At 35.7% G+C, this 12459-nt stretch overlaps 1 protein-coding gene across 2 annotated transcripts in view; it reads right to left on the bottom strand.

The window, feature by feature from the left end:
* JAK2 (Janus kinase 2) overlaps positions 1 to 12459 on the bottom strand; it is a 133418-nt gene that overhangs the window by 44860 nt on the left and 76099 nt on the right. For both annotated transcript variants that reach the window (XR_004277243.1, XM_032306347.1), the window contains exons 5-7: positions 8819 to 8964; positions 2066 to 2387; positions 1152 to 1271 (exon numbers count right to left, since the gene is read on the bottom strand). Coding sequence is in view for 1 of the 2 variants with exons in the window: in XM_032306347.1 (XP_032162238.1) it covers positions 1152 to 1271; positions 2066 to 2387; positions 8819 to 8964 (588 nt within the window). In the remaining variant the exon portion in view is untranslated. The remainder of the gene's footprint in view (positions 1 to 1151; positions 1272 to 2065; positions 2388 to 8818; positions 8965 to 12459) is intronic.

Here is a 12459-nt window from a genome sequence, read left to right as displayed (position 1 = left end):
TGGCCGGGTCATAGGGAAGTTCTATTTTTAATTTCTTGAGGAATACACCATACAAAAAGATAAACTCAAAATGGATAAAAGACCTCAATGTGAGACAGGAATCCATCAGAATCCTAGAGGAGAACATAGGCAGTCATCCCTCTGATATCAGCCACAGCAACTTCTTTCAAGATATGTCTCCAAAGGCAAAGGAAACAAAAGCGAAAATAAACTTTTGGGACTTCATCAAAATCAAAAGCTTCTGCACAGCAAAGGAAACAGTCAGAAAACAAAGAGGCAACCCTTAGAATGGGAGAAGATATTTGCAAATGACAGTACAGACAAAAGGTTGATATCCAGGATCTATAATGAACTCCTCAAACTCAACACACACAAAACAGACAATCATATCAAAAAATGGGCAGAAGATATGGACAGACACTTCTCCAATAAAGACATACAAATGGCTATCAGACACATGAAAAAATGTTCATCATCACTAGCCATCAGGGAGATTCAAATTAAAACCACATTGAGATATCACCTTACACCAGTTAGAATGGCCAAAATTAGCAAGACAGGAAACAACATGTGTGGGAGAGGATGTGGAGAAAGGGGAACCCTCTTACACTGTTGGTGGGAATGCAAGTTGGTGTAGTCTCTTTGGAGAACAGTGTGGAGATTCCTCAAGAAATTAATCTTTTAGAACCAATCATGTGTTTTAGCTTGGGTAGGGCTAACTTGGGATTGGTTTACACTGTTACGTGAATCCCAGAAAGCATTGTTTTAATTTTTCTCTTTTAATTAGGCAGTACTAGTGGAATTATGCACATCCCTACTGGGAAAAAAAAAAAAAAAAAAAGAATATAGTCCAGAGTGAGCATTACAACAGGGAATTAGCACAATCCAGAGTAATGGGGCTTTGGGGGAAATGACTGTTGCCTTGCTAATCATAAAAATGAATGAAAAATACATTAATGTTTAAGAAACTCTGGGAATATAGTATTGGTAGCAATACAAGAGCTAGATGTGACCAAAACCTTACTAAACTGATAATTTATGTTTAGAGCTATATTTAAAACTATAATCAGAATTCCTAGGAGAAAATAACTTCAGTATTAAGATTTTCTGACAACAAGCATAATCATTATTTGGTTATAAAGTAAACTTACCAGATTTTTACCATCTTGCTTATGTATAGTTACAATTCTACTTTCATTTGAGCCTTCTTGGCTTGCTTGCTTAATAGTAACATCAATAATATCAGGGAAGTCACAATATAACTGTAAATCCTATAATTAAGAGCATTTGAAATTAAAAACAGGTAAAACTAAGGGAGCCATTTTAAAACAAGAAGGACATAACAACATGCATTCCAAATTCTTTAAAATAAAAAAGTACTGATAGTAACTAAATGGGATTCTCTCCCTCAATAATCCAACCCTAAGACTTAACCATATCTTGCTCTGACTTAAAAATGAGAGCATTAAAGGTACCAGGAATCTAATTATGTTACAGTTCCCTTCAATCCAATCAATGTCAATAGGAACCATTGTCAGAAAACTGTAAGTTTAATCACCAAAGAAGAAAGGTAAAGGTAAATAAATGTCTAATAATCTAAGAACAACAGAGATATGAACAAACTTAAACTTAGAGTACAGACCTTAAAAAAATGAATGCATCATCATAAAATCAATTAAAATTAACTTTTTCCAATTAAATTTTATGATTGTGCCCATTACCAGTAACAGCAAAATTTTAAAGAGGCAAAACTACCTTAAAAATCACTTTTAGAATTCAAGCCTTTTCGAAAACTATAAGAAAACCATTAGTAATATTTGTCATTAAAAAAACTAAATAAAAAACCATTTAAGAAAGAAAAAAAAAAAAAAAAAAAAAACCATTTAAGAACAATGAGAAAAGAATTATAGATATGACCTTGATGGTTTCACACTACTAAAAACTTCCTCTTCTATCAATGAGAGAAGAGAATTACAAGACCATGTTTCCAATGAGTAAAATTACTCTGCTTCTATTGCCATTCACTTAAATTAACAAAGAATGAGAACGTATCATTAAGGATTACCTGTTCTGTCAGTGTCTCACTTTCTTTATGTTTCCCTCTTGACCACTGAATTCCACCGTTTCCAGTTATTATAATGGTTGCAAAAATCTCCTCACCTGAAGGACCTCTTCCAGGTTCTTTTACTTCAAATTGCTCTGTGTAGAAGGCTGACTGAAGAGTTTCCAGATTTATAAGATACTTAAGTTTCAAGTTTCTGGCAGTGGCTTTGCAATGGCTGAACTGCTCAATAAATCTGCGAAATCTGTACCTTATTCGTTTCCTTGTCAAAATATGATAGTCTTGGATCTTTGCTCGAACACATTTTGGTAAGAATGTCTTGTAGCTGGGGATAAAGAGCACACACAGAAAAACAAAACAAATTGGAAGATAAATCTAAAACGACACTGGGAGAGAAACTACCACCTTTCTCCATGACTGGTAACTGCTACCACACAGTGGTCAAGCAGAGAAAGGTGACACAGCCACCACGTGTACAATATTAAGTTTTTTTTTTTTTAAGGATTTTATTTATTTATTTGACAGAGAGAGATCACAAGCAGGCAGAGAGGCAGGCAGAGAGAGAGGAGGAAGCAGGCTCCCCACCGAGGAGAGAGCCCGATGTGGGGCTCAATCCCAGGACCCTGGGATCATGACCCGAGCTGAAGGCAAAGGCTTCAACCTACTGAGCCACTCAGGCGCCCCTAATATTAAGGTTTTAACTGATGATGTGAATACATATAAAAATTCTCTGAGTCACCATAAATGTTTAGAATAGGATATGTTAATTTTCTTCCCCTAATGAAATGAAGACTTAGTCTAGTTAATAATGGAGTCTCTAAAAATTTGTTTCCTCTGATTATCTTATACATCAATTTTTTGGCACCATGTTGCAATATTTCCTATGATGCTTACACCAAAATTTATCTGAATTCTGGAAATTGCTACATTTTGTTGTTCATTATGCAAACATACTTCTTTTGTATATACTATTTTCTAGGCCCTTTTCAATAACTCCTAATAATTCCTTTGCCTTCAAAACAATTCTACTTAGAAATGTTCTGATGCTTCTGTAATTCTATGTCTATGTAAAATACCCTAAAGAAGAGAGATGATGGGACGCCTGGGTGGCTCAGTTGGTTAAGCAGCTGCCTTCGGCTCAGGTCATGATCCCAGAGTCCTGGGATCGAGTCCCGCATCGGGCTCCTTGCTCGGCGGGGAGCCTGCTTCTCCCTCTGCCTCTGCCTTCCACTCTGTCTGCCTGTGCTTGCTCTCTCTCCCTCTCTCTGACAAATAAACAAAATCTTTAAAAAAAAAAAAAAAAAAAAAGAAGAGAGATGATGACTTTCCTCCTACTCAAATATCTGACAAATGAAGACCATTTTATTTCTGAAGGTGCAACTGCATTAAATTTCCATGCCTTCACCTATGCTAATCCTTCCCATCACCATCTCCTACCTGGTTGGTTCTAACTCATTCCAAAAGTCTCAGCTCAAGCATCATCAAATCCAGAAAACCTTTCTCTAGGACTACATTACAATACTACTCCCCACTGTCAGACAGCATTCTGTGCACCACCACCCCATGAGATCACTTCTCACTCTATTCTGTATGTGACTAGTCTTAGTGCTCCAGCTGTCTCACGCTGAGAGCTTACAGTTTAGGACTATTGAGTTGACTGCTAAAGAGCCATCATTAAAATTTAAGTTCTATGGTTACAATTATAGTAAAAATATAGGGAATACTCAAAATGTATCACTTTCTAATTATTTTACATTTTAAATTTTTACACTTTATTACTACCTATGCTTTTGAGGTTATTTACATCACTCGTACATGAGTGATGTAAAAGATTTGCTATTGCTCATCTCTTCCCAATTCTACATTCAGGCACATCAGGTTGATACCCTGAAACTGGCCATATGCAGGATTTATACCATGGATACCAGCAAAAATGGCAAACCAATCACACCTTTGGGGTTTGGGTTTTTTTGAGAACTGGTTGTTATGCATTTACTAGCATACCATGGCTTCTTCCCTCCCCTACTCTCCCTGAACCTGGCTGAGGAACATTCAGCTTTGTACCCAGGCGGCAGAGGGGCTGGAGAGTCATTTGATAAGGCAGACACAGCAGCATAAATTCATCACGACCAATTTCAAACATGCTTTCAGCACGACCAATTTTTCAACACTTCTCTGTTCAACTAATTCTCCCAAGTTCCACAACTATGTCAAACCCTCTCCAATCTTCTCAAACTGCCTACCTTTCTTCCGCCTCAAACCTCAGCTGTATTCCTCCTTATGTTCACCACATGACTTCATCTCTTTCTTAGGGAGGAAAAAAAGCTTCTCTGAGCAGAGTTCCCTCAACATTCCACTAGCAAATCCACATTCATGTGCACTCATTCCCTCCTCCTCCCTATCTGTTCCAACAAATGAGCTATAAACCAGCAAGGTAACGCCACTTTCTGGGCACGTATTTACCTATAGCCTCTTTCTTCCACTAATATACATTTACTCTGGGGACTTTTACTCTTATTTCTCTTCGAGCCACAAAAGACTAATGTTCATTCCAACTTAAATGTAAAATTTCTTTGTCCTGCATATCTCCCTCAGCTACAGCCTATCTGGCCTAATTTTGAAAGAGTTTATACAGTCATTTCCACTTACTCTTCAATTCACTCCAGTCTAGCTTCTATTCCATCATTCCATAGAAAATGCTTTTGTTAAAAATCAAGAAAAACTTTCATGTTGTTTAAACCAAATTCCCATATTCATCTCCCTTGCCATTCTTCCTCAGCATCCAACATTGCTGATCATTCTCTCCTTCAGCTTTCTCCCCTCAGCTTTCCTCACTTTATTCCTATCTCTTGGGATACTTCTCAATCTCCTTTTTACCTTCACTCCTACCTAGTGATTAATATTGAAGTTCCTCAGGATTTAAGACCCTCTTCTCTTATTATTTAAACTCTCTCTCTCTAGATTCTCTATATGCAAATGACTCTGATACCTGTCTTTAGCAATGACCTCTCAACTCCACACTCCTATCTTCTGGAGGCAAGTCATTCTATCATTTAATTTAAATGTCTCAAAATCTCCTTAAACAATACGTCAAACCCAACTCATAAGTCCTACTGATGTTCTCCCCTAAAAGATCCTCTTACAGCATTTCCTATCTAGTAAATAGCACTGCAATTCACCCAAGACCTGGGAATAATCCTTGATGCGGCCTTCTCCTTTGACTCCCATTATTCCATTCATCAGCATGTTCCCATGAGTTCCCCTCCTAAATACTTCTCTTAGTTACCCATTTTTCTCATTACTAACTCATTACTAACCACATTGCCTGGAAGAAAATACTGCAATGGTTTTTGTCTCTGAACAAATAGCATTTCCATCTACTCTGACCATTGTCTGACTTTTTTTTCTACACTGGACTCATGGGGATCTTTCAGAATCACAAATCTAATCATTTCACCATTGCTTAATACCCTTCTATGGTTTCTGAGTGCTCATAACCTTGTCAACATGGCTCTAAGGTTCTGTAGGTTCTGATCTAGTCCCTGCTTTGCCCCTCCTAACTCTTCGGGGTCTAGCCATACTGATTCTCTTCACTCTCCCTTCTGCTACAAGGCCTTTTCCATGAGTCTCTACACACTCCATCACTCCCCTCTCTCTGTCATCAAATTCTACTCTTTTTTTTTTTTCAGATATTACAAGTCACACTTTTGTTCCTAACAATTATATATTTCTAAATAAATAGATATATGAAATCTAAAAAGTCTAGATATAGAGGAGAGCCTCAGGAAGTTTAGAATAAACACTGAAAAGACTTAAAAAATAGAATCCGAATACAAATGACTCTTGCTAAACTACTTCTGTCAAAAACATTAGTTACCAAGAGACTTACTAAATCCGAATACAATTTATATAAACATTTTTCAAAAATGCAAAATATATAATCACCAATGGTTACTTTTTAATAAGGCGTATTTGGATATAAAAAGAGTAATTTAAAATAACAACATAAAACAAAGTTTCCACATTGATGCCTGGCATAAAGGACCAGAAATGCTTCCTTTGGGAATACCATAGGCATGTGTGGTTCTTGAACATGGTGAATCCACTTCAGCATCATGCTTTCAGAACCAGACTTGTTAGAAACACAAAATTTTTCCAAGAGAAAGGTTAACTCTTGAAGCATAAAACATTTTTTTTTCATGCTTTTCTTATTTGAGTTTTTAAAGAATGCTAAAATTGAGGTTCCAAAAGGTTCTGAAATTGAGCTTTGGCTTAGAAACTGTATATTATTTTTTGTACTATAAAATGAAATCTGCAGCTTATTATTAGAGTAGGCCATTAGAAACTCCATTATTATTTACTTAGTTTTTTAGAAAGGGAGACCAGTGAGATGAGGTGAGTAGCTCAGTAGCTATATAAGTGGCCTTGGTCCTGGCCTAATGTTTACAAATTCAGCAGTCTCCTTAACACTCTTTGCATTTTCCAGTTCTCTTCTTCCCACCCGTTAGCAGACAGGATTTTAAAGAGCACATGAAGAATGAAAACGCAAAAATGTTATCCTTTCCTTCACTTTCTATGCTCTAATACCTAAGCCATAATGTTTAATTAGGAAGTGTCATATAGAAAAGTATCTAATGCATACACATGCACAAAAAGGTGTCCACCCACACCCACAAACACAGCTAACACATAGGCACACAAAGATGCACTTCACATGCATTTTTCTAAAGTCGGGGGAGGAATATGTATTTAATTATGCTAATCAGATATCCATATCCTACAGGGTTTTTCTGGGAACAAAACAGTGTATTTCATTCTGCCAACAACTAATCATTCATCTATTCGCCCATCAATCTTGAATATTTTAACACTGAGTGGAGTTTCTTGATTATTTCTCAAAAATAAGCATTAAATGTGAATTCAGAAAACATCAGTTGAGTTAAATTATTAAAAAGGCAAGCAAGGCAGGCATATTTACTTCAGGAGAATTTATTCATCTAATATCAAATTGTCATGGCACAAGAAACAAAAAATAAATTACTTCAAAATCTAAACTTCTGTATTATGAATGACACTTTTAAGAAAGTGAAAAAACAATCCAAAGAATGGGGAATATATTTGCAAATTATAAATATAGTAACTTTCATCTGAAGACTTGTATCCAAAATATGTAAAGAACCCTTACAATTCAATAACAAAAAATCATGAGTTGTTCATTTTAAATGAGTGAACTTGGCTTAACAGGTATCTGATAACAACAAGAATACCTAAAACCAAAGAGGAAACAGAAAATGATACCCTGCAGTGTGGGTATGTAACTGTTTTTAAGGCACTTAGCAAAGGAGTAACTAAAATGAGTTACTGAGAGAAGGATTTCAAGAAATACAGAGAGTTTTAACCAGATTCATAATACCCTCAAACTTCTAATTCTAAGTATGCAATATGTAAAACATATACTTAATCTTCAAACTTAAAAAAAAAACTCAAAGAACTCTTATAATAATCATATACACCTTTAAAAACAGTAGAAGTCTTACAGCCATTAAAGCTGGGTTGTAGAAGAAGTATTTCAAAAAATCCTGTTAGGCAAGACAAAATTCAATAAGCACAAGAGTAATCTGGAGAATGTGGAGTGTGAAGCACTTATAAAAGAATCTGCTGGATCAGTTATGACATGAATAAGATCTAAGGATCTAATATAAAACATGGTGACTGATAAGACTATACTGTAGACCTGAAATTTGCTAAGAGGAGTGTATAAATGTTCTCACCAAAAAAAAAAAAAAAAGGTAAGTAGGAAAGATAAATATGCGAGGCGACGGATGTGTTAATGAAGTAGATGGGGGAGTGCTTTCACGGTGTATACATAGAGCAAACCACCACGAAGTACACTTCCAATCACCTCCCAATTTTATATGTCACTGACACTTCAATAAAGTGTAAAATTTTAGGAAAATTCCCAGGAGAACTTGTGAAGATTTGTATAGGTGGGTTTTTCCCTCAGATTTACTGAATCCAAATTCTTGGGTAGCACTCAGAAATATTCAATCTTAGCAGGCACTTCGTGTGATACTAAATTCAAGTAAACTATGGGCCAATATTCGAGAAATACCGCTTCAGAATTATTTGAGACAAAACAGACAATTTGAGAATTTGCTATCAGAAATTATGCCTCCTGGTGCTCTTTTCACTCCCCTAACTTTGTTTACCCTTTTTAGAATAAATGGATCAAAAAATTAATGGTATCAAACGTCTATGATATTTCTGCAGTACTCCAACTTTCAATTTTTTTTTTAACTCTAAGATAAATCAGTACTGAGGGCATAATGTACAATATGATCACTATAACACCACTATAGGGTATACACGCAAGTTTTTAACACAGTAGATCCTAACAGTTCTCATCATAAGGAAAAAAAATTCTTTTTCTTTCTCTTTTTTATGTACCTATATGAGATAATGGATATTAACTAAACTTATTTTGGTAATTATTTCACAGATATATGTAAGTCAAATTATGATGATGTACACCTTAAACTTACAAGTGCTAAATGACAATTATATCTCAATAAAACTAGAAGAAAAAAAGAAAAAATAAATTTGACTCACAAAGTATGTGTTGTACAGAAGGAAGAAAAGTTACCCATGTGACTTTTAATTATAAAATTGGAAAGATTTGACACAGAAAATGCAATTAATTATAGAAAAACTCTAACTGTTCACGTTTATGTATATGGATTTGCATAAGGAAACTACCTGATAGAGCTATAGATGTCCAATGGGGTCTGATCTTTCTCTTTGGCTAGTCTCATCATATCTAACACAGCCATTCCAAGACATTCTTCTTGTGTTTCATGAGTCACAGGTATTTTTATCCATCCATGTAAAAAATCATGCCGCCACTACAGGAAAAAAATTTAAAAGGAAATATCTCTTAAATTTCACTATCGCATTTAAATCTATTATATTGTAACCTATAATTTCTAGAATATATGCATTTAAAAAGAATGTCAACTCCTTCACTGATTTTCATTTTGCCATAAAATTTCAGTGTAACTTTTTTTATCAATGGAAACTGAATACAGTACATATGATGTCAACCTATTTCCCTACTTGTATCTCCAAATTATATCTTCTACATAAAAATCACATAAAAATCACAAAATTAGATAAAAATATCTAATTAAGATAGATATTAGTTAATTAAATAAGTAGGGATATAGGGAACAGAAGACACAAAAAGAGTCCGAAAAAAAGCTTATAACTTTATCATTATATATAAAAATGAAGAAAAAGAAAAACAAGAAATTATAAGATTTTGGTCTAGATAATTTGGAAATGAGATTGAACATATAATGGTAGAAAAGAAAGTCAAAACATAAAAACCACCAGTATTCTAAAAACATAGCAATTTTCTTGATAAGAAAGGTATGAACTAAAATATTAGCTGAAATAGCAATATTTAACCAAGGTCTTATTAGCTTTGTAAAAGATTTTATTTATTTATTTGAGAGAGAAAGAAAAAACACAAGCTGGGGGCAAAAGGTAGAGGGAGAAAGAGAAATAAACTTCCTGCTGAGCAGGGACCATGACAACTTAGGGCTCAATTCCCAGGACCCTGAGATCATGACCTGAGCCCAAGGCAGACGCTTAACAGACTGAGCCACTCAGGCACCCCTTAAACAAGGTTTTAAACTGGGTAAGAGAAATACAGGGTCGCTCTCTTTATTTCGTGTATATATCTCCTTCCTTTTAATGTGATAACTTGTCTCATGAAATTAAAGTTTAACACAAATTCTTGAAAAATAATTTGATTAAAAAGAAAATAGGGGTGGTTCAGTGGGTTAAGCTTCTGCCTTCAGCTCAGGTCATGACCTCAGGGTCCTGGGATCGAGACCCATGCCTGCTCAGTAGGTAGTCTGCTTCTCTTTCTCCCTCTACCCACCCCCTGCTCATGCTCTCTCTCAAATAAATAAAATCTTTTAAAAAATAAAAAAATAATTTTATTAAAAGAAATAAATACACATTTAAAATTATATTTGCTAACTTCCTATTAATAAATTAGAAGGCATTTTAGTACAAAAAAACTATATTATTTAAAAGGCACAAATCACGAAGTAACCAGTATTAACCAAAACAAAAGCTTAATATTGGTAACAAAGTTAATTCACAGAAGGAGTTAGATTTTGTTTTGCTAACATTCATCTCACCACACTTACAGAAACAGGCAAGTAAATTATTCTGATTAAGATAACTGATGGCTGGGGCACCTGAGTGGCTCAGCAGGTTGAAGCCTCTGCCTTTGGCTCAGGCCATGATCCCAGGGTCCTGGGATCGAACCCCGCATCTGGCTCTCTGCTCAGCAGGGAGCCTGCTTCTCTCTATCTCTGCCTGCCTCTCTGCCTACTTGTGATCTATCTGTTAAATAAGTAAATTAAAAAAAAAAAAAAAAGGATAACTGATGGCTAACTCTGGAAAACAGTATGAAGTTCCCTCAAAAAGCTAAAAATAGAGCTACCCTACAACCCACCAACTGCACTACCAGCTATTTACCCAAAGACACGGATGTAGGGAAAAGAAGGGGCACCTGCACCCCAAAGTTTATAGCAGCAATGTCCACAATATCCAAACTACGGAAAGAGCCCAGATGTCCATCAACAGAGGAATGGATAAAGATGATGTGGGATATATATACACACACACACACAATGGAATATTACTCAGCCATCAAAAAATTTAAAACTTGTCATTTGCAACAACATGCATGGAACTAGAGGGTATTATGCTAAGTGAAATAGTCAATCAGAGATAGACAATCATCATATGATCTCACTGATAAGTGGAATTGAAGAAACAAGGTGAAGAGAGGAAAAAGTGAAACAAGACGAAACCAGAGAGGGAAATAAACCGTAAGAGACCCTTAATCTTAGGAAACAAAGTGAGGGCTGCTGGAGGAGAGGATGGGGGGATGGGATAACTGAGGGCTGGACACTAGAGAGAGGATGTGTTGTAATGAGCACTTGGTATTATATAAGACTGACGAAGTACAGAACTGTAGCCCTAAAACAATGTATTCTATGTTAATTAACTGAATTTAAGTTTTTAAAAAGGTAACTGATTGCTAGGTACATTCTTTTTAATACCTTGCTTTTGTTCCATCTCTTACATAGGACCAAAGTATAATAAATTATGATCATGAAGATATTCTGACAATAAATATAGGAAAAGCCATTAAGAGCAGCACTAACCAATCAAATGCTCATTAGAGAAAAATTACAACCGAAACAGAGTCCCAAATACCAAAGCATACTATTTTCAACTATTTTTAAACTTCCTTTCAAAAATGCAGGTGTACAAATGAAAACTGCCTTTAATTGTAACTATAGAAAAGTAGTTTTCCGGAGTCAAGAGTCTCCAGGAGGTGGGTGGAGGGGTGGGGTAACTGGGTGATGGACATTAAGGAGGGCATGTGATGTGATGAGCACTGGGTGTTATACATAACTAATGAAGCATTGACCATTATATCAACAACTAATGATGTACTATACATTGGATAATTTAAATTAAAAGAAATTTTTCTTTAAAGATTTTATTTATTTATTTGAGAGAGAAACAGTGAAGGAAAGCACGAGAGAGGAGAAGGTCAGAGAGAGAAGCAGACTCGCCATGGAGCCGGAGCCCGATGCAGGACTCAATCCTTGTACTCCGGGATCATGACCTGAGCCTAAGGCAGCTGCTCAACCAACAAACCACCCAGGTGCCCCAACAGAAAGAAATTTTTTTTAAATTGTTTTTCATCTCGGTAGCCGACAACATTTGAACCAAAAAATTTTATCTGCATTCACCCAGAAAAATAAGAAAACTGTGACAGACACAAAATCAGAAATGAACCAGAGAAACAACATGGAGTGAATAGACATTTTTTTGCCAAGTATATGAAATTCATTAAAGATTGTTCACATGGCAGCAAATTATTTGCTGCATCACCATATTTGATGGTATCAAGGCAATCCTCAGAAGAAAATGAACTTAAAAGGGATATCTAACTTTTGGCTTTCATTGGCTTACCTTTTCTAAATCCATCTTTCTATAGTAGTGTCTTTTTTTTTTTTAAAGATTTTATTTATTTATTTGACACAGAGAGATCACAAGTAGGCATAGAGGCAGGCAGAGAGAGAGAGAGGAGGAAGCAGGCTCCCTGCTGAGCAGAGAGCCCGATGCGGGACTCAATCCCAGGACCCTGAGATCATGACCTGAGCCAAAGGCAGCGGCTGAACCCACTGAGCCACCCAGGTGCCCTCTATAGTAGTGTCTTAACAGACTTCATAGTTCAGTGGCTGAACTATTTTTTAGTTATTAAAAAATATCAACATAATCTTATACTCTGATGTTGTCAC

This window comes from Mustela erminea, chromosome 12 (genome assembly GCF_009829155.1).
Source record: "Mustela erminea isolate mMusErm1 chromosome 12, mMusErm1.Pri, whole genome shotgun sequence".
Taxonomy (NCBI): Eukaryota; Metazoa; Chordata; class Mammalia; order Carnivora; family Mustelidae; genus Mustela; species Mustela erminea.
This window is presented reverse-complemented; position numbering and strand designations above follow the sequence as displayed.